General features: G+C 44.8%; 1 protein-coding gene across 1 annotated transcript; it reads left to right on the top strand.

The window, feature by feature from the left end:
• The first annotated feature begins 1640 nt into the window (after positions 1-1640).
• On the top strand, positions 1641-23290 carry LOC100516615 (uncharacterized). The gene is given in 7 exon segments (XM_005653321.4): positions 1641-1903; positions 8727-8918; positions 11081-11207; positions 12825-12920; positions 15416-15511; positions 19939-21651; positions 21654-23290. Coding segments are annotated over 7 exon segments (2520 nt in total). The 5' UTR covers positions 1641-1852; the 3' UTR covers positions 21899-23290.
• The last annotated feature ends 277 nt before the right edge of the window (positions 23291-23567 follow it).

Below are 23567 nucleotides of genomic sequence, written 5' to 3' on the forward strand. Positions count from 1 at the left end.
GAAGCAGCCCTGGAAAAGGCAAAAATACAAAAATAAATGAATAAATAAATTTTAGTGGAGTATATTTGACTTAGAAAGTTGTGTTAGTGTCATACCAGTGTTAATCTCTCCATTTGACAAATGTACCATGATTATATAAAATATTCATATGAGAGGTAGTCAAATGAAGGTCCATGTACACACGTTGTAGTACTTTGTGACGTCTATGTAAGTCTAAATTTTCTCCAAATTAAAAGCTTATTTAAAGTAGGTATAATATATATATCAGTTATATGTCAATATAGATGTAAAAAAGGATGTAATCTAATTTCATCTCGCATTATAAACATGTTTCCATATTATAAAATGTTTTAGATATTCATGGCTATAATAATACCATGGGTGAATAAGTTGGATGATAATTTCAGCCACATTAAAGTATCCGTTAAACTGGGGTGTCCTTGAATAACAACATATTCAATTATGCTCAGTTTACATTATGATCCTCTTATTATCCAAAATCTTACATTCTTACCACAAGATTTGTTGTGCTATTTTTCTTGTATGTCCCAGACATCCTCACTTATTTTTAATCCTAGGTAGTTTATAATTTTGCAGTTGTAGGGATTTTTTGTTTGTTTGTGTGCGTGTTTGTTTTTTAGGGCCGCACACATGGCATATGCAAGTTCCCACGCTAGGGGTTGAATCGGAGCTACAGCTGCCAACCTACACAGCCTCAGCAATGCAAGATTGTTGCGAGACATGTTTTTATAATATTTTCTTAGCCTCTTTGCTGAAAACTCCATCTTGTCCGTCCTTACTTTGTCCCGTCTTCCTGCTTGAGAAACAGTCAGGGTGATGGTAAATGACTTAAGCTTAAGAACAAAGATCTAAAGGCATGGGTTATTCGCGGGGTCAGCAAAAGTAACTGGATAGTTGTTTTATTATTGTTGGATTTTGATAACTCTTTATAAATGCTGAATATAAGTCCTTTATCAGATGTTAAATATGTAAATATTTTCTCCTAATCTCTGGCGCTACTCATTACTTTCTTAAAGTTGTGTTTAGAAATACAAAGGTTTGGAGTTCCAGTGATGGCGCAGCGGAAACAAATCTGACTAGGAACCATGAGGTTGCAGGTTCGATCCCTGGCCTCACTCAATGGGTTGAGGATCTGGCATTGCCATGAGCTGTGGGATGTCCATTTACTGAATGCATTGCCTTTTCTTTTTCCAGGAGTTCCTTCTCTGCTGCTATACCAACCGCTGAACTTTTGGTCCATTGCAAACCTGCCTCTCTCGGTTTAAAATACACACTGTAAAATAAAGCCCATGGCAATATTCCTTTTCTGCCCAGTCCGCAAAACGAAGTTTAGGTAACTCCACATTTGCTTCACAAACCTTGAGTCTCTAAAAATCTGCTAATTTCTGAAGAGTCGAAGTGCCAGGAAATTAGATAAATTCAGCGGCGTCTTGCCTTCCCTGCCATCCCTGACTCTGGGAACCCAAACCCACCCCTTGGCCTTCCGTACGTCAGGCGTCCCAACATGGCCGCTCACTGGGTCCTCTGCAACTTGGGCGCGGACATATTGCCTCACTAAGAGCTGCCGGAAATCCGGTCTTCCGCGTTTCCCCAAACGCTTCAGACCCTCTTCGGCCGCCATAGGCGGACGAAAACACTGGGGAGACGGAGTAGAAATTGTTCTTGAAAGCGTTACCTTTAGACTCTCGTGGGAGGGAGAAAGTCCGGTCAGTGTGTGCATTTGTCCCGTGAAGTTTTGTGTGTTTTTTGTCCCATAGGAGGTGACGTCACGCCCACTGGTTGGACGTGGTGTAGTGTGGACAGAGTTATTGGAGGGTTTGGGGAAAGCGCCATGGTGAAGGTGTTTGAGAGGAGCGAGGAGAGCGTCTGCCGCGTCAGTCAGGTTGGGGTACCTTGGGCGGTGGTCGTTAAAACGATTAAGAATTTGCAGAGATCATGGACTGTGTCTCCACTCTCAGGGTCTGGGCGTCTTTGCAGGTCGCTCTGTTAAGGATGCAGGTGGCATTTATGATGATCACGGTTCAGGTTGAGGTTCGGGAACGGGGCTCAGTGATATTCGTGCCGTGGTTGATGGTTTTCACATGGGGGTGTCTGTCCCAGGTTTCGTATTAATGATGAGATGTGCAGTCACTGTCTCTGGTACAGAGAGGCTTGTTAGAGCTGAAGCTATGGACGCCTAGGATTTCTGACTGGTGGTTTGACAAGTTCCAACCTGGGCGGATGGGTGGGAAGACGTTACAGTCCGGAGGAGTTTGAAACGACGTTTTTTCGCTTTTTATTCAGGGGTTGAGTAACTGCAGAGAGTTACTAATCCTGCCAAGCCAATCTCTTGTGTTTCTCTTTGTCTGCTTTCGCCCTGCAAAGGCAGAATTGGGTCCTTGTGACAGATTTTTAAATTTTTTAAAGTTTTTATAGTTTTTTTTGGCCGTGCCTGCGGCATGGGAAAGTTCCTGGGCCAGGGATGGAATCCAAGCCACAGCAGTGACAACGTAGGATCCTTAACCCGCTGAGCCACCGGCGAACTCCCTTTGTGACAGATCTTAACCCTCAAAGGAGAAATATATACTATCTATCCCTTTGTAGAAAACGTTTGCTAATGCCTGCCTTCACCCACTTAACATACAGCAGCGTTCACTTGCTTATTTGCCTGACACACATTCACACTTTCTTACTTGCTAATAGAATCTCTATTTTATTTATTCGTCTAGCCTTCTGGCAGGATATATGGCAATACTAATCAGTCATAGTTAATTATAGTGGTTCCAGTTGCCATTGCTAGTGATCAAATTAGTATGAAATGAGCTTAGGTTTTTTTTTAATCTTTTTAGGGCCGCCCCCGCAGCATATGGAGATTCCCAGTCCAGGGGTAGGATTGGGCATGTAGCTGCTGGCCTACGCCAAAGTCACAGCAACGCTGGATCCTTAACCCACTGAGCAAGGTCAGGGATTGAACCTGTGTCCTCATGGCTGCTAGTCAGATTTGTTTCCGCTGAGCCGCGACGGAAACTGTGAAATGAGCTTAAGTATATGGTGCAGTTCTAGCCAGCAATCTACGTAAAAATCTGCTGGGGGATTTGTGGGGGTAACATTACTTTTACAGAAGTAATTCTTTGAATCTCTTTTTCTATGTTGATGATATTTTCTGAATAGAACCTTCATTTTCTGTCCAGTTTCTAATTCATTCTTATCTCAATGCATTGGCTCTACTCTCCATTACAGTGTAGCAAAGCAAGTGGGGATAGTGGACGTCTATGTCCTGTTGACTCTCCTAAAATTCACCTGCTATATTGTCTGGAGTTAAGATGTTTCTATGAGGGTAAGATCATAAAATTATGAATTCATCCAGGATTTCAAATGTAATGACATAAAAACATTCATTGTATTCTTTCAAGACAGAAGAGTTTGTATTTTATCTGGTTTATGTCCTCTGTTAATTCCTTATATTCTTCATTTGCAGCAGGTATCTATCTCACTACTAATGTATATGTCTTATTGGTGGTCTTTTTTTTTTTTTTTTCCTTTGGCTGTGCCTGAGGCATGTGGAAATTCCAGGGCCTAGGATTGAACTTGCGCCACAGCAGAGACCCAAGCTGTTGTGGTGACAATGCTGGATCCTTAAGCTGTTGAGCTGCAAGAGAACTCCCTTATTCTTTTTTTTTTTTCCTTAGGGCCTCACCTTGCTAGGGGTCAAATTGGTGTTGTAGTTGCTGACCTACACCACAGCAACGCCAGATCTGAGCCATTTCTGCCAGTTAAACTACAGCTCATGGCAATGCCGAATCCTTAACCCACTGAGCCTGACCAGGGATGAAACCTGCATCCTCATGAATACTAGTCAGGTTCATAACCTGCTGAGCCACGATGGGAACTCCCCCTTATTGGTCTTCTTAAGAACAGGCTTTTTTAAAAAAATTATTTTATTGGGAGTTTCCGCTATGGCTCAGCAGAAACAAGACTAGTATCCATGAGGATGAAGGTTCCATCCCTGGCCCCACCCAGTGGGTTAAGAATTCGGCATTGCCATGAGGTGTGGTGTAGGTCACAGACGCGTCTCAGACCCTGCCTTGCTGTGGCTGTGGTGTAGCCGGCAGCTGTAGCTCTGATTCAGCCCCTAGCCTGGGAACTTCCATATGCCACAGGTGTGGCCCTAAAAAGCAAAATAAAATTAAAAAAAAAAAATAAGGAGTTCTCGTTGTGATGCAGCGGAAAAATCCGACTAGGAACTATGAGGTTGTGGGTTCGATCCCTGTCCTCGATCAGTGGGTTAAGGATCTGGCATTGCCGGGAGCCATGGTGTAGGTTGCAGACGTGGCTCAGATCCTGCGTTGTTGTGGCTGTGGCGTAAGCTGGCAGCTGTAGCTCTGATTGGACTCCTAGCCTGGGAACCTTCATATGCTGCAGGGACAGCCTTAAAAAGCAAAAAAAAAAAAAAAAAAAAAAAAAAAAGTTATTGAAGTATAGTTGCTTTATAACGTTGTGTTAATTTTTTGCTATACATACATAGATTGGTAGATAGATACACATTCCTTTTCTTTTTTCTTTCTTTCTTCTTTTTTTTTTTTTGTCTTTTGTCTTTTTAGGGCCCCACCCGCAGAATATGGAGGTTCCCAGGCTAGGGGTCGAATTGGAGCTGTAGCCACTGGCATACACCAGCGCCACAGCAACTTGGGATCCGAGCCGTGTCTGCAGCCTACACCACAGCTCACGGCAATGCCAGATCTTTAACCCACTGATCGAGGCCAGGGATTGAACCCGCAACCTCATGGTTCCTAGTCTGATTTGTTTCCGCTGTGCCACGATGGGAACTCTTTTTTTTTTTTTTTTTTTTAACACTCCTTTTCATGTTCTTTTCCATTCTGGTTTTTCACAGGATTTGAATCTAATTCCCTGGGCTGTGCAGCAGGACCTTGTTGTTTATCCTTTCTGTATGGGATAGTTTGTTTACATTTGCTAATCCCAGCCTCCCAATCTGAACCTAGCCCTTGGCCCACCCTTGGTTCCTCTCAAATGCTTCCACCTTGGCACTTCCCCAGACCCTCCAGCCATTCCGTGAGGCCACACTACACCACCTCCACCCTGTGGACTTCATGTCACTTTCAGGGACAGATTTCCCATGGGACAAAAAACACCCAAAATTTCAAGGGACAAATAAATGCACACGGACCAATGTATCCCTTCCCCACTTCCCTCCTTCCTCTTTGCTTTTTTGTTTTGTTGTTTTGTCTTTTTTGCCATTTAGCTGTGGCCCCCGGCCTACACCAGAGCCACAGCAACTTGGGATCCGAGCCACATCTGCAAGCTACACCACAGGTCACGGCAACGCCAGAACCTTGACCCACTGAGCAAGGGCAGGGACGGAACCCGAAACCTCATGGTTCCTAGTTGGATTCGTTAACCACTGCGCCACAGTGGGACCTCTCCTCTTTCCTCTTTGGCAACCACGAGTCTATTCTCTATGTAAAGAACAGGCTCTTGAGCACTTTCATTTATTTGTGAATTTAAAAGAGCTACAAGCTGAAGTTCCCATTTTGGAGTAGCGGTAACAAAACCAACTAGTATCCATGAGGACATGGGTTTGATCCCTGGCCTCTCTCAGTGAGTTGAGGATCCAGCATTGTTGTGAGCTGTGACATAGGTCATAGATGTGGCTCGGATCCTAAGTTGCTGTGGCTGTGACACACGCCAGCAGCTACAGCTCCCATTAGATCCCTAGCTTGGGAACTTCCTTATGCCAGGGGTGCAGCCCTAAAAAGACAAAATAAAATAAAATAAAATAGTTACATGCTAATCTGTATAGAAATAAGTGGATATGTATGAACAGTCTCCCAGTGGTGGTCTGTGAATGTCTTGCCAATTATATCCTTACACCTGAAGGTAAACAGCATCCTTTCTACACACGAGCACATTCAGGCTTTTTTTTTTTACGGTTTTGTGATACAATTAATTATTCATAATCATAGTTTATTTAGTCTTGCCTATATTCAAGTGTGTATCAATGTATTTTTTTGTTTGTTTTTGCGTTTTTGTCTTTTCTAGGGCTGCACCTGCAGCATGTGGAGATTCCCAGGCTAGGGGTCTCATTGGAGCTATAGCTGCCGGCCTACACCACAGCCACAGCAACTCGGGCTCCAGGATCCAAGCCATGTCTGCAACCTACACCACAGCTCATGGCAACACCAGATCCTTAACCCAATGAGCAAGGCCAGGGATTGAACCCGAAACCTTGTGGTTCCTAGTTGGATTCGTTAACCACTGGCGGGAATTCCATTAATCAGTGTCATTATATATGTATTTTTCTTTTTGGCCGCTCTACAGTTCATGGAGTTCCTGGGGCCAAGGATCAGACCTGAGCCACAGTTGCAACCTACACTGCAACTGCAGCAACACTGGATCGTTAAGCCACTGTGCCGGGCAGAGGATTGATCCCGCATTGCAGCAGTCCGGAGACAGCGCCGATCCTGTTGTGCCACAGTGGGAACTCCTATACAATTTTTTGTTGTTGTTGCCATACCCGCAGCATAGAGCAGTTCCCTGGCTGGAGATCAAACCTGGACTGAGACAACATTGGGTCTTTAATCTGCTGCACCGTAGCAAGAACTCCCACATTATCTTTTTATATGTCAGGCTTTTTTTAAACTCAATATTTTAAAGAATTTTTGGTGGTTCTTCATACAGTTGTTGTTGTTTTTGGTTTAGTTTTTACCCTGTAATAAGGATCAGGCAAATGTATTCTTTTCTTTTTTTTTTTTTTTTTTTTTGCCTTTCTCTAGGGCCGCTCCCAAGGCATATGGAAGTTCCCAGGCTAGGGGTCGAATTGGAGCTGTAGCCACTGGCCTACGCCAGAGCCACAGCAATGTGGGATCCGAGCCGCATCTGCGACCTACACCGCAGCTCACGGCAACTCCAGATCCTTAACCCATGGAGCAAGGCCAGGGATCCAACCCCAAACCTCATGGTTCCTAGTCGGATTCATTAACCATTGCGCCAATACGGGAACTCCTCTCATGGGCTCTTTGAGTTTTGTTTTACAATCCTATAAACATGTGGGAGGTATTCATAGGTTATAAAGTGGGCAAAGGTTGTCGTTTCTTTATAGTATTCCATGATATGAGTATATGACAGTTTTTCTACTGTGAATTAAACTTGTAACGTTTGCAGTTTGGATTCTTATGTATAATGCTGCTGTGAAAATTCTTTTTTTCTATTTAATTTTATTGGAGTATAGTCGTTGACTTGCTGTGAAAATTCTTCTGCATGTCTTCTGCCTCAGATGTGCCCTTATTTTAGTTGGGGTGGGTGGGAGGGGACATGTAATTTGGATGTATAGCTCAGAGTGAAATTGCTGTGTCTTAGGATGTATATAAATTCAACCTAAATGGATAAGGCTAAAATGTTTTTAAAGTGGTTGTGCAGTTCCTCTGGCAGAATATTATTTGCTTTATGGTGTACTTTATGTGGCTTGTTTAAAATGCCTTTCAAGGAAATTCCTGTCGTGACTCATTGGAAATGAATCTGACTAGCATCCATGAGGACGCAGGTTCGATCCCTGGCCTTGCTCGGTGGGTTAAGGATCTGGTATTGCCGTGAGCTCTGGTGTAGGTGGCAGACTCGGCTGGGATCCCACATTGCTGTGGCTGTGGTGCAGGCCAGTGGCTACAGCTCCGATTTGACCCCTAGCCTGGAAACCTCCATAGCTTGCAGGCGCGGCCCTAAAAAGACAAATACAATATAAAATAAAATAAAATAAGTAGAATAAAATAAAATAAAAAAATAAAATTACGAAACAGTCTATACCATAGCATCATTGGGAGATTCTTTTATCTTATCCCTTAAACTTTTATTGATTTGCCTCTCTCATTGAGATTGATTTTTCTCCCCCCAAGATGATTTTTGTGTATGTTGTGAGGTGGGGTGCAACATTCTTCTCCCATGCCCCAACCCCCTTGTGAATATGATTGTCCCAGCACTTTTTTTTTTTTTTTGCTTTTTAGGGCCACACCCTTGGCATATGGAATTTCCCAGCCTAGGGGTCAAATCCGAGCTGCGTCTACAACCTACACCACAGCTCACTGCAATGCAGGATCCTTAACCCACCGAGCGAGGCCAGGGATGGAAGCAGCCTCCTCATGGGTACTAGTCAGATTCATTCCCGCCGCCCCGCAATGGGAACCCCCTTTGTTTCTTATTCTTTTTTAATTTTTTTGCCTCGCTTTGAATGAATTACTTTCCATTGTATTTTCCTCTCCCTTTAGAATAGATATTATGTGTTTTAAGACAACTTTGAATTTTCATCATGGCGCTAGAGATTACATACAGCATAGAAGCTTTTTGGTCAAATGTTTATGTCCGTTAGCACTTACACTCATCTCCGAAAATATGGGCATCTTAGAGCATCTCAACCTCATTTACTACTTTACAATTTATTTAAAATGTTGTGTACTTAAAAAATGTATTTAAAACCTCCTAAGATATGACCCGTGTTGCTTATCGAGAACACTTCTGCTTTGTCCGGTGCTTGGTTTTCAGGCTGCAGGGCGAGTGCTCACGGGCTTTCTTGGCCAGCGGGATGGGATCTTGTGAGGCCACAAGCACAGGGCCCTGAGCAGTGGGTGGGCATCGGGGGAAGGGGCCCCCCTGGGGGGCGCAGTGGCGTCTGGTCCCGGAGATAATGTGCCCTCGGCTTGGCTTTTCTCCTCACCCCCCAGGTCCTGAGTCGTGGGAGCAGCAGGATCCTTTGCAGGAGGGAGGAGTTAGAGGCTTTGGGGTCAGCATTTCTGGGGACACGCTTGACTGAAGACGGATTTCGGAAGAGGATCTTAGAGCAGATCCCGAGGACCCGAGGACAGAGCCTCCCTGTTGCCAGCTCTTTCCAGAGACAGAAGATGATCCAGGCACAGGTGCCTTTGGGTTTATTTTATTCTCTCCTTTCTTCCCTAATGGGTTTGTTAGCTGTCTGAGTCATTATAGCTAATTATTGCATCTTAGGGGTTCTTAGGGCCCTGACTTTGTAGGCTGCTCTCCCGAAGTGAAGGTGATCCTGGGGACCCCAAATATGATAGCCAGTGTCTGAAGCAAAAGCAGTCTCCCCTTTTTTTCCCCCACCACATCTTTGGAACATGCTTGATTGAAGATGGATTTCAGAACAGGATTTTTTTTTTTTTTTTTTTTTTTTGTCTTTTTGCTCTTTCTTTGGGCTGCTCCTGCAGCATATGGAGGTTCCCAGGCTAGGGGTCGAATCGGAGCTGTAGCTGCCAGCCTACACCAGAGCCACAGCAACTCAGGATCCGAGCCGCGTCTGTGACCTATACCACAGCTCACGGCAACGCCGGATCGTTAACCCACTGAGCAAGGGCAGGGACCGAACCCGCAACCTCATGGTTCCTAGTCGGATTCGTTAACCACTGCGCCACGACAGGAACTCCTCAGAACAGGAATTTAGAGTGGATCTCTGGATCTGAGGTTATGGGTCCAGGGATTGAACCTGTGACATAGCAGCACATGGAGCCGAAGTAATGGGTCTTTAATCAGTGTAGCCACCAGGGAACTCTGGACGCAAGAGCACTCTGTGGGGACTGTTCCACCAGGCTTTGTAGTGTGACTGACTCTTGGTTTCCATGTTCAAATCTGAATTCTTAATGTATGTATTTTTTTTTTGATATTGCCTTTATTTTTGTTATTTACACCACTGACTTAAGGATATATTTAAAAGCTGAAATCATAACAAAGTACACTTATCAAAAATAAGTTTCAGAGTTCCCTGGCGGCTCAGCTGGTTAATGATCTGACACTGCCACTGCTGTGATGCAGGTTTGGTTCCTGTCTAGGAACTTCCGAATGCCTCATGAATGGCCAAAACAATTTTTTTTTCTTCACACACTTTTTTTTTTTTTTTTTTTTTGCTATTTCTTTGGGCCCCTCCTGTGGCATATGGAGGTTCTGAGGCTAGGGGTCTAATCGGAGCTTTAGCCGCCGGCCTATGCCAGGGCCACAGCAATGCAGGATCCAAGCCGCGTCTGCAAGCTACACCACAGCTCACGGCAACGCCGGATTGTCAACCCACTGAGCAAGGGCAGGGATCGAACCCGCAACCTCATGGTTCCTAGTTGGATTCGTTAACCACTGCGCCACGACAGGAACTCCTTCTTCACACACTTTAACCACGATTATTCCACACCCAGTTTCTTATAATTCTGGCATCTTTTTTTTTTTTTTTTCTATTTTATGACCACACCTGTGGCATACAGAAATTCCTGGGCCAGGGATTGGAGGTGAGTCATGGCTGTGACCTACACTGCAGCAGAGCCAGATCCTTTAACCCACTGTGCAGGGCTGGGGATTGAACCTACGTTTCTGTAGCAACCCGAGCCACTGCCGTCGGATTCTTAACCCACTGTGCCACAGCCAGAACTCCAGTTCTGGTGTCTTGAATCTCTTCACAGAAGATTCTAATCGGCTGTAAGTCATCCTGATATCATTGGCATAGATCTGTCCTGTATACATGTGAATTTGGTGTTTCTAAGTTAATGAGAAGTTATGGCTTCTACACAGTATGGACGTGTCTACGAATCAGTGGATGGATGCTGGCTACACCATTACAGTTGTGGATCCTAGTGTTTTATCAAGCTTTTGCATCTTCAAAAGTGCCTTAAAACAAACAACCCCCCAGCTATATAGGTCCAGCCTATAAAGTGGAAACAAGCAGAAAAACTTGAACGTGGGAGTTCCCGTTGTGGCACAGTGGTTAACAAATCCGACTGGGAACCATGAGGTTTCGGGTTTGATCCCCGGCCTTGCTCAATGGGTTAAGGATCCAGCGTTGCTGTGAGCTGTGGTTTAAGTTGCAGACGCGGCTCGGATCCCGCGTTGCTATGGCCCTGGTGTAGGCTGGCAGCTACAGCTCCGATTCGACCCCTAGCCTGGGAACCTCCATATGCCGCGGGAAGCAGCCCTAGAAAAAGACAAAAAGACAAAAAAAAAAAAAAAAAAAACCAAAAAACCTTGAACGTGTCTCCCACATCATCGAGAGGACATCACTTCATTAAACACTCCTGTCATTCAGGGAACCCTGACCCTGGAGGATGTGGCCGTGGACTTCACGTGGGAGGAGTGGCAGCTCCTGACCCCTGCGCAGAAGGACCTGTTCCGGGACGTGATGCTGGAGAACTACCGCAACCTGGTGGCCGTGGGTGAGGCCGGCTCCCCTGTGTCCCTCGGGGGTCCCCAGTCTGTGGCCTTTCCCTTCTTGGCTTCTTTATTTTTTGCTTTTTAGGGCTGTCCCTGCAACATATGGAAGTTCGCAGGCTAGGGGTCCAATTGGAGCTGCAGCTGCCGCCTTATATCACAGTCACAGCAATGCCAGATCCAAGTCTGCAGCCTACACTGTAGCTCACAACAACGCTGGGTCCTTAAACCACTGAGCGAGGCCAGGGATCGAACCCTTGTCCTCATCGTTACTGGTCCGGTTCATTACCACTGAGCCGTCATGGGAACTCCCCCTTCTCGGCTTCTGACAGCTCCGGAGTGTCTTCGATGCTCTGAAGTGGTAGGTTCTCTGCCTGTCTATGGCCTCCTGAGAAGTGGCTATATTCTCTCTTCTCCTGAGAGAAAAGCCTTTGGTTTATAGCTGTGGTGATACTGTGATTTATATAAAGAAACATATATATTTAGTTTTCATCCCCAGTTCTGGCACAAAGCTCCTAAAACCCTTGGAATTTTTCCCGAGTTACAAGAGGAGTTCTCTTCGTGGCTCAGGGGTAACAAACCTGACTAGCAATGAGGATGCGGATTCCATCCCTGGCCTCGCTCAGTGGATTGAGGATCCGGTGTTGCTGTGAGATGTGGTGCAGGTTGCACGTGCAGCTTGGATTTAACCCTAAGCCTGGGAACTTCCATGTACCATAGGTGCAGCCCTTAAAAAGGGGGGGGGGGGAGAGAAATGGGAGTCTTTCATTATTCATATAACAAGACCCTTTTAACCACATCTGAGTTTATTTTAAGGAGGGTATTTTTGAAAGGCTACTGGATAACCTAAGATTGGGGGTTGGTTGCCAAGGAAGCAACTATTATTGGAGGGACTTTCAGTGCCACCCCTTCCCCACCTCTGGGGAGGAGAGAGGGGCTGGAGTTGAAACAGCCACAAATGGCTAATGGTCCAGTCAAGCAGCCTGTGTCATGGGGCCTCCACCAAACCCCACAAGGACAGGCTGGGAGAGCTTCCAGGAGGTGGCCACACGGAGGGGGCGCTCCCAGTAAGAGCAGGACCCTCTGCGTCCCTCCCACCCTTGTCCTGTACCTTCGTCCATCTGGCTCTTCCTGAGTCGTATCCTTTTATAAGAAGTGGTGACCGAGTAAGTCAGCTGTCTTGCTGGGCTCTCTCTGCCGCTCTAGCGAATTAGTTGAACCCGAGAAGGGAGTCGTGGGCACCTTTGATGTGCTCCTGGTCCATCAGAAGGAGCCCAGGAAACAACCTGAATTTATAGTTGGTGCCAGAAATGCAGCGGCTGAGGCGGCGTCTTGTGGGAGTGAACCCCTAACTTGGGTTATCTGACACTGTGCCCTGGTAGATCGTGTCAGAATCGAGTTAAATCACAGGACAGCTATTGATGTCGCAGATTTTTTTGATGTGTGGGAAACCCACATATCCGGGGTCAGGAGTGAAGGAGAGGTCTTGACAGGAAAGGGGACACACAGGGATGTGTTTTTCCTTCAACATGTGAAAATTGGTTTATCCTCAGCATTCTGGGTCCTCACAGACCCCAGGCCCTATGCGGTGGCTCTAAATCATGTGTCATTTTCACGAACAGGTTGTCAAGCCAGTGAACTAGCCGTCCTGTCCGTGGTGGATCTAGGAGGACAGCCACGGGCGATGGGGAATGACATCCGCTATTGGAGCCATTCAGGTGAGTGAGACACATCCAGGCGACAGGCTGTGCACATCACGTTGTCCTCAGTCAGAGAAGCGTCACAGTCGAGGGTGGAGGCTCGGGAAGCAGGGCCTCCGGGCCCTTGTCTCAAAGTCAGACCTCTTTTTCTTTGTGGAGTTTAGAGAGAAATATGTCCCTGCTCAGGGAAGGCGCTCCCTCTTCTGGGATCTATTTCTTCTTTATTTGCCCCCTTCCTGATGTTTTGTTGGCATAGTTTCCTTTTCCCCAGGATTCCTGCATCGTCCCCTTCTTCTTCTTCTTTTTTTAGGGGCCGCACCCGCTGCATATGGAGGTTCCCAGGCTAGGGGTTGAATCGGAGCTGTAGCCGCCGGCTACACCACAGCTACAGCAACGCAGAATCTGAGCTGCATCTGCGACATACACCCCAGCTCATGGCAATGCCGGATCCTCCACCCACTGAGCGAGGCCAGGGGTCAAACCCGAATCCTCATGGATCCTAGTTGGGTTCATTAACCGCGGAGCCACCACGGGAATTCCCTTCCCCTTCTTCTTCATGCCCTTCCGCCTCCCTCGCTGTGAAATTCCCCCTCCACGGCCTCTCTCCGAAGAGGAGACTTTGAGTCCCCGCTGTCTTCTGGCTTCGGCTCCTTTCTGCCCATCGGGTGATGCTGGTTCCTCCCTCTCGGCTGTCCCTCTTGGATGCTCTGCCCCAAAGGACATAGCCCTTCACTGGGCCTTGTCCCCACTCAGAGGTTCTCCCAAGGCTTTGCTTTCCATTCTCTGCGTGATCTCCTGACCATCCAAGTGTCTTCATTCTGATGGGCCGTGAGCTCCTCCTGTTCCCTGGAGACGACTCCCAAATTGGCGTCTCTCCAGCGGGAGCCCGCAGACCTGGGTTCTCTGTAAGGCACTCATCTCGGGGCAGCTGTCCTGTGTCCCGGGTAACGTTAGGGACCTCGGGTCATCTCCCCTCCCAGGAAACGCCTAGAAGTTGGGGTTCTCCCTGACTCCTGTGCTTGCTGCCTCCATCCTGGCCCTCCCGGCACAGCCTCACTGCTCCCCACCTGCAGAGCTCTCACCCTTTACAGAGGTCTGCTATTCATCATGAATTTTTTTTTTTTTTGTCTTTTTGCCTTTTTTTTTCAGGGCCACATCCGCGGCATATGGAGGTTCCCAGGCTAGGGGTCGAAATGGAGCTACAGCTGCCGGCCTATACCACAGCCACAGCAATGCCAGATGTGAGCTTTGTCTACGACTTACACCACAGCTCATGGCAACGCCTGATCTTTAACCCACTGAGCAAGGCCAGGGATCGATCCTGTAACCTCATGGTTTGTAGTCGTATTTGTTTCTGCTGCGCCACGACAGGAGCTCTACATGATGAATTTTTGGTTAGAAAGTTATTTTAGCATCTACATTCTCAGTTTCAGCGTCAACCTATCATAATTCTTGTCTACTTTGAGCTCCTTCATCTGTGTTTTGTTTTTTGTTTTGTTTTGTTTTTGTCTTTTTGCCATTCCTTGGGCTGCTCTCGCGGCATATGGAGGTTCCCAGGCTAGGGGTCAAATTGGAGCTGTAGCCACCAGCTTACGCCAGAGCCACAGCATCTTGGAATCCGAGCCGTGTCTGCGACCTACACCACAGCTCAGGGCAATGCGGGATCATTAACCCACTGAGCAAGGGCAGGGATCGAACCCACAACCTCATGGTTCCTAGTCGGATTCATTAACCACTGCGCCACCATGGGAACTCCTGTGTTTTGTAGTTTTGAACTTTCTTCTCTTTTACTGTAGACCTTACCAGTGTCTTCATTTCCCTAAAATTTTCATTTTTCTTCCTTTTTTTTTTTTTTTTTTGTCTTTTTGTCTTTTTGTCTTTTTCATGCCACATCCTTGGCTTATGGAGGTTCCCAGCCTAGGGGTTGAATCGGAGCTGTAGCCACTGGCCTACACCATAGCCATAGCAAGGCCAGATCCATTCAAGCTGCGTCTGCAGCCTCCATCACAGCTCACAGCAATGCCGAATCCTTAACCCACTGAGCAAGGCCAGGGATGGAACCTGCGTCCTCATGGATGCTAGTCAGATTCATTTCCACTGAACCACGACGGTAACTCCCCCTATTGTATTCCGATGGCATTTAGTCCCAGCTAGCCACATTACCTGTCAATGAAAATTCTTCTTCCTTCTGTGATCTCCATCATATGGTGTCATCTTGCTCAAGAAGAGAGAGAGTTCCATTTTCTTTCTGAAATTCTCCCCAGTGTGTTCCACACGTGTGATTGCTTCCTTAATTTATTCCTTAACTCTTCCGACTAACTGCATTCCTCTGGAATGGTTGAGTCTCAGATCCTTCTCTTGCCCCAGAGGATATAATGTCCCCTCTCCTGAGAGAAAAGCCTGGAGGTTACAGATTTGAATGCTGTTTATTCCCTCCAATGTATCATTGTCCTTTCCTGACTCTCCCAGCCCAGTTTCAGAGGTCTAACATTTCTCCCACTTTTCATGAACAGGGGATCAAGTCAGCCAACCAGATACACTTTCCAGGTGGGAAGGAGGAGAAGAACTGGGGCCTGTAGAAGATGCAGTCTCCTGTGGAATCTGTCCAGGTGAGTGGGTGAGACTCTGCAAGGTCGCCAAGCAGGGAAGACACACTCTGGTCAGGAGAGGTGTCAGAGCTGTGACAGTGTGTGAAGAAATATAAACAGCCTTACTGCATATCTCTCTTCCCACATGAGAACTCTTTTTCTTTTTTCTTTCTTTCTTTTTTTGTCTTTTTGTTTTTTTAGGGCCTCTTGCTCAGCATATGGAAGTTCCCAGGCTAGGGGTCTAATCGGAGCTGTAGCCACCAGCCTACGCCAGAGCCACAGCAACACAGGATCCAAGCCATGTCTGCAACCTACACCACAGCTCACGGCAACACCGGATTGTTAACCCACTGAGCAAGGCCAGGGATCAAACCCACAACCTCATGGTTCCTAGTCAGATTCTTTTCTGCTGAGTCACAAAGGGAACTCCGAGAAGTCTTTTTCTTAGAGGAAAGTACATTCCTTTTTTCTATTCTGAGATCTTATCCCCATTTATTTCATACGCGTCTTGTTTTTTGTTTGTATAGTTATCTTCTTCCTAGGATTTTCCAGTCTTCCTTTTCTTCATTCACCATCACAGGGTCTCTGTCTGTGTTACCACCACTCTTGCTGTGAAATTCCACTTTCCAGACCTCTCTGGAAAGAGAGAACTTATGGGGTTTTTTTTTTTTTTGCTTTTTAGGGCTGTACTCAAGGCATACGGAAGTTCCCCAGACAGGGGTTGAAGCGGAGCTGCAGTTGCCAGCCTACACCACAGCCACAGAAGTGCCAGATATGAGCCACTTCTGTGACCTACACCACAGCTCACAGCAATGCCAGATCCTTAATTCACTGAGCGAGGCCAGGGATCTAACCTGTATCTTCATAGATACTAGTTGCATTCATTTCCACTGAGCCACACTGGAAACTCCTTGGAAATAGAGAACTTTGAATTCATCAATTGTCTTACTACCGTACCTTCTTCCTTCCCAATTAAAAGCTTCCTTCAATTACAACTGAAACAGTGATTTCCCGGCATAACATCCAATTCCACCTTCCTTTTGCAATGGAAGTACTCTATAATCAGTAATGTACAAATGCATAACTAACACGTTTTAGTGTAAAAATTGCTTTAAGGAAGATTAAAGCAGCTAATGGAATAGTGGGTGTTGTGGCTTGGAGCTGCCCTTTTCCGAATGGGAGTGGCTCTCTAATCAAGCCTCTGAGCACATAGATGAGGGATATGATTAATCCTGGGTGAGTAGTTTTCCAAATGTGAGGCAATGAGAAGTTGAAAGACCTGAATCTGGAATGTGTTTGAGGAACTTCTGGGAAACTCACCTTGGTAGAAGCGAGTGAGCAAGAGGGAAAATGACTGGAGTTAAGGGTAACAATGTAGCAGCTGGGGATTTGTAGGTAGCTCACAAACTGCCACCTATCAAGGACATTTGACACCTTGCTTGTATTCTGAATAAGCTGAGAAGATAGAATTTTGAGTAGATGGGTGGCATTAGATAATTTTTTGAATGGATCTCTTTGCCCCCTATGTAGAAGGCAGGCATCATTGGAGAGGGGAATGTACTGATATACTCATGGTTATAATTTGGGAGAATAAAATCAGACAGATTAAAGTTACCATGAGCTCTCTGGAGGCTTAGCAAGTTAAGGATCCACCATTGTCACTACTATGGCTCTGGTTACAGCTGTGGCAAGGGTTAGATTCCTGGCCCCAGAACTCATGCTGCAGGCATGGCCCAAATAAAGTCATCAAAGATCAAATGTGCATGAGAAAGAATCTAGGAGAGACTGGATAGACACAAGCTTCCCAGTTGTCCTCTACCAGTGCAGTCAGGTGAGTGCTGAAGTCAAGTGACTAGTCCAATGATGTTTGAATGTTTGACAACCCATGTGAAGTGTTGCCAACTGGAGAAGCACAGCAAAGTCTGGTGCCTCTGGCCCATAGAGTCAGAATGGTACAATGTTGCCCAAAGCCTCAGGCATACAAAAATGGGCATCCAACACAAATCGTGTTGTTAGTATGGCCTCAGACCTTCCAAAAAAGAGACTCTTATCAGGAGGGATAATCCAGGGGCTCAGAAGTTATCTTCCAGTCATTGGTCAGGGCCAGTCCTTTCGTTGTAATGGGCAAGGGTGGAGTAATTGCACATCATCATTCCCTTTTTACGAGGGAGCAGGGATGTATGTATGTTCCAGCTAGACTGTTAGTTGAAATCTTGGTTATACAAACTTTCATTTAAATTTGAGATGAGTTGTGGAGTTCCCTGTGGCACAGTGGGTTAAGGATCCAACATTGTCACTGTAGCGATTTGGGTCAATCCTGTAGTGCATGTTCAGTTTCTGGCCAGGGAACTTCCATATGCCCCAGGTGCAGCCCAAAATAAATAAAATTTTAAAAATATATATATGTATATATGAGCTCCTGCTATATAGCACTGGGAATTATATCTAGTCACTTATGATGGAGCATGATAATGTGAGAAAAAGGAATATATATGTGTATGTGTGACTGGGTCACCTTGCTGTACAGTAGAAAATTGATAGAACACTGTAAACCAGCTATAATGGGAAAAAAAATCCATTAAAAAAATGCACGTCCATCAGCAAGATCCTAAGCTCCTGGAAGATAAGGACCAGATCTTGTCTGGTATTCCCAGCATCAGCCCAGAGCCTGGTGCTTGGTAGGTGCTTAGTAAATTTCTGTTGAATGAATGACTCTGAAGATGAGTCAAGTTGTTTCTCTAGTTTTCAATAAAAATGGAAGGTAACTGTTTGAAAAATATATATATATATATAAATTTGTGATGACGGGATTAGCAGATGCATTCTATCCTATATAGAATGAATAAACAGTATGGTCCTACTGTACAGCACAGAAAACTATATTTAATATCTTGTAATAAACCTTAATGGGAAAGAATATAAAAAAGAATATATATATATAGAACTGAATCACTTTGCTATACACAAAATATTAACAGCACATTGTTAATCAACTATACTTCAATAAAATAAATTTTGTAAAAATTGAGAAGTTCTCCTGTGGCACAGTGAGTTAAGGATCCAGTCTGTCACTTCCATGGCTCAGGTTACCGCTGTGGTGTAGGTTCTGCTCCTGGCCTGGGAACTTCTAAATGCCATGAGTGTGCCCCCATCCCCCCAAAAAAGAGAGAATTTCTCCTACTCAGTAGCTTAAACAACATAATTCTGGCATAATCTTTGAGTCTTTGCATTATCTTCCCTGCTTTTCCCATTGAGCCCATCAGGGACTCTTTTCTTTAAATATACTTGATTTCCTCCACCTCTTACATGTCCATTGCTACTTTTTTTTTTTTTAATCTTTTTAGAGCCGAACCTGTGGCACATGGAAGTTCCCAGGCTAGGGGTCAAATCAGAGCTGCAGCTGACAGCCTACACCACAGCCACAGCAATGCCAGATCCGAGCTGCATCTGTGATCTACATTGCAGTTCATGGCATCACTGGATCTTTAACCCACGAGCAAGGTAAGGGATTGAACCCATGTCCTTATGGGTACTAGTCAGGCTCCTTACTGCTGAGCCACCGTGGGAACTCTTCCATTGCTCCTTTAACCATGTTTCACAGGCTGCAGTTGCCTTCTTTATTCCTTTGCTCCAGTTGTCTATACCTAGACATAAACGTGGGTGTCCTAAAATGTAATTCATTTCTGATACTATCTACTTGGAAGTAGTGGCAGATCCTACAAGTTAAGGGTTCATTCCCACAGGATTCCTCGTGTCAGATGTCAAATGCAAATCTAGATTGTTACTAGTGCTTCTGACTATCTTGCTGTAACGTGGAAGTTCCAGTGACTCCCTTCTTAGGTTCACTTAATTGGCAAGAGTGGCTTACAAAACTGAGAATCATTTACTGATGTTTACCAGTATATTTAAGGATATTGATGAATAACCAAGTGAAGGGAGTGCCTAGGGCAAGATCTGAAGGTTTCGTGGATGTAGGAACTTCTGTTCACATGAATCTTGGGTGAGCCCCTCTTCTGGCATATGGATGTGTCCACCAATCCAAAGGTTGATCAGATCTTGTTCAGCGTTTTTATAGGGCTTTAATCTATAGCCTCTTCCTCCTTTCCCAGAGACCAGTGGATGGAGCTGAAATCTCCAAACTTCTAATCACTTAGGCTTTCTGGTGGCCAGGCCCATACTGAGGTTATGTAGGAACCCTATGGTAAGTCATCGCATTAACATAAGTTCAATATTGAAAGATACTCCTATCACTTAGGAAATTACAAGGGTTTTATGAGCTCTGTGCCAAGAACTGTGAAAAGAAGACCAAACATATGTCTTACTATTCCACACATAGAATTGTCTTTAAATAGTTAACTTCTTCACATTGAAGGCAGTTTTTGAAAGTATTATTCCAAATTAAGATTATGACAGATCATAGAATGATTCATCTTTCTCTTATCTCCTAGAAATCTGGGAAGTTGATGACCCTTTGCAGCATCACTTGCAAAACCAAAGCATTCAAAAGAGTGTGGGAAAGTGCCATGAACATAATACATTTGCAGATATTGTTAATCAGAGAGAAAGTCATTTCCTGTTAAAGCAGAATGGTGATATGTTTGACTTACATGAAAAAATGCTGAAATCAAATGTAAGTTTTGAAAACCAGAAGAGAAGCTGTAACTTAAAGAACTCTGCTGAGTTTAAAGGAAATGGGAATTCCTTTCTCCATGCTAACCATGAACGATATTTTACTGAAATTACCTTTCCTGTAAGTGCAAAACCTATCAACACTAAACCACAGTCCACAAAGCAACAGAGAATTCATAACATAGAGAAAACCCATGTATGTGGTGAATGTGGGAAAGCCTTTCTCAAGATGTCTCAGCTCTTTTATCATCAGAGAGTTCATACTAGAGAAAAACCTCATGGATGCAGTATGTGTGGGAAAGCTTTCTCCAGAAAATCCAGGCTAACTGAACATCAGAGAATTCATACCGGACTGAAAGATTATGAGTGCACTGAATGTGATAAAACCTTCTTGAAGAAATCTCAGTTCAACATACATCAGAAAACTCATATGGGAGAGAAACCTTACACATGTAGTGAATGTGGGAAAGCATTCGTCAAAAAGTGTCTGCTCATTTACCATCAGGGAACTCATACGGGAGAGAAACCCCATGGATGCAGCCTATGTGGGAAAGCCTTCTCTACAAAGTACAGTCTCACTACACATCAGAAAACTCACACAGGAGAGAAACCCCATGGATGCAGTCTGTGTGGAAAAGCCTTCTCTACAAAGTTTAGTCTCAATGCACATCAGAAAACTCATACAGGAGAGAAACCTTACATATGCAATGAATGTGGAAAAGGCTTTATTGAGAAGAGGTGTCTTATTGCACACCATAGAACTCATACTGGTGAGAAACCTTTTGTATGCAATGAATGTGGGAAAAGTTTCACCTTGAAGAACAGTCTTATCACACATCAACGAATTCATACTGGAGAGAAACCCTATACATGCAGTGAGTGTGGGAAAGGCTTCACCTTGAAGAGCCCTCTCATCAGACATCAGCGAACTCATACAGGAGAGAAACCCTTTGTATGTAGTGTTTGTGGAAAAGGCTTCACCATGAAGGGTGATCTCATTATACATCAGCGAACTCATACTGCAGAGAAACCATATATATGCAGTGACTGTGGGAAAGGCTTCACTGTGAAGAGCCAGTTGATTGTACATCAGCGAACTCATACAGGAGAGAAACCCTACGTGTGCAGTGAATGTGGGAAAGGCTTTCCAGCCAAGATCCGGCTGATTGGACATCAGCGAATTCACACGGGAGAAAAGCCCTATATATGCAGTGAATGTGGAAAAGGCTTCACGGAGAAGAGTCATCTCAATGTACACCGGCGCACTCACACAGGAGAGAAACCCTATGTATGCAGTACATGTGGCAAAGGCTTCAGTGGGAAAAGCACGCTTGTTGCACACCTGAGAACTCATACTGGAGAGAAACCCTATGTATGTAATGAGTGTGGCAAGGGCTTCACCAAGAAGAGTACTCTGGGTACACATCAGCAAACTCACATTAGAGAGAAACCGTACAAATGCAAAGAGTGTGATAAAGCCTTTAGGAAGAAGACATGCCTCATGCAACATCAGAGGTTTCACTCAGGAAAGACTTCTTTGCTTGTACTGAATGCAGACAATTCTCTTTGTGCAAAAATGATCTTATTACCCATCAGAGAATTCACACGGGAGAGAAGCCATATGAATGCAGTGAATGTGGGAAAGCCATCAGCACAAAGTCAGGGCTCAATGTTCATCAAAGAAAACATACAGGAGAGAGGCTCTATGGATGCAGTGAATGTGGGAAAGCTTTAGCCCACTTGTCAATACTCATTAAACATAAAAGAATTCACAGGTAGTCACTTTCCAAAGTGAGTTATTTTCCAAAGCCTGTTGCCAGTTGTACTTAAGATAATTGCATGCAATGAAGAATTACAATGCACAGAATTTGATATTTAGTGATCAATTACTTCACATTTTATGTTGACAGAGATAGACTCAGATATAGTCAGCCTTGAAAATATTTTAGGACATTTTTATGCCTAAAAAGTGTGTATTAAGCCTAGATATGTGAAAGACTAGGAAAACCTTCAGTGGGAATAGACCCTATCATTATGTTCATCATCTATCATGAGCAAATGAAATTCCTTATTGGTATTAATATAATTGTGGGAAAGCCTTTATTCACAAGTAACTCCACAGATTTCAGTTAACACAAGAGAAATACTTTCTTGGAGCTCCCACTGTGGTACAGTGGGTTAAGAATCTGACTGTAGTGGCTTGAGTTGTTGTGGGAGCGTAGGTTTGATCCCCAGCCCAGTGCAGTGGGTTAAAGGATCTGGCATTGCTGCAGCTATGCTGTAGGTCATAGCTGTGGCTTGGATTCAACCCTTGGCCCAGGAACTTCCACATGCCACAGGTACGGCCATAAAAAATAAATAAATTTTTAAAAAGATAGAAATGCTTTTCTATGGTGATGAGTATGGCAGTGTTTGCAGTAATATATGTTGCCTCATGATTTGCCAGGAAATCCATACATAAATAACTTAGGAACACATTCTATATAGTGGATATTAACAAATTGTCAGACAAGTTAATGAAGGAAAGAGGCCTTGGGTTAGTGATGGGTGAGAGCATTCTGTTCACAAGTCTAAACTTAAGAATGCTACACCTCACAAGCAGCTGGGAACAGGAGACCTCCAGCCATCTTTCTAGTTTTCTTGTCATTGATCTAAGTTTTTTTTTTGTCTTTTTTCCAGGGCCGCACCTGTGGCATATGGAGGTTCCCAGGCTAGGGGTCCAGTTGGAGCTATAGCTGCTGGCCTACACTACAGCCACAGCAACATGGGATCCTTAACCCACTGAGCGAGGCCAGGGATTGAACTCTCAACCTCATGGTTCCTAGTCGGATTTGTTAACCACTGAGCCACTACAGGAACTCCTGATCTAAGTTTTAAATAGTGGCAGTTACTTTCATGATGGATAAAAAAAATTTTTTTTGACCTTGCCCGTGACACGTGGAAGTTCCCTGGCCAGGGATTGAACCCTCACCACAGCAGTGACCTGAGAAACTGCAGTGGCAATGCCAGATCCTTAACCTGCTGAGCAACCAGGGAGTTCCTACTACTTTGAAGTAAGAAATACTGCCAAGAGTTCCTAAATGCCATTCAGCTGACTACTCCTAAAGGTAAAACCTTACATAACCACAGTTAATCAAATAGAGGAAAATAAAATTGTTACAATGCTCTCAACTACTGAGTTTATTTGGATGTACTTGGTTTTCTTCAGTTGTTATATACAGCCTTAAGGCACTTCATCACATATGTAGGTTCCTGTAACCAGCACACAGTAAAAATTAAGGATGCTTTGTCAACACAGACTCCCCCATGCTGCCTCCTCTTAGTCCCAGTCTTTTCCCAACACTAAACCATAGCATCACAGATCTTTTTTTTCTTTATTTTATTTTACATTATTTTATTTGTCTTTTTAGGGCCACACCCATGGCATATGGAAGTTCCCAGGCTAGGG

Source organism: Sus scrofa, chromosome 6 (assembly GCF_054392235.1).
Source record: "Sus scrofa isolate SSC_HxYL_T2T_F1_AM1 chromosome 6, Sscrofa_HxYL_maternal_Yorkshire_Landrace_v2.0, whole genome shotgun sequence".
Taxonomy (NCBI): Eukaryota; Metazoa; Chordata; class Mammalia; order Artiodactyla; family Suidae; genus Sus; species Sus scrofa.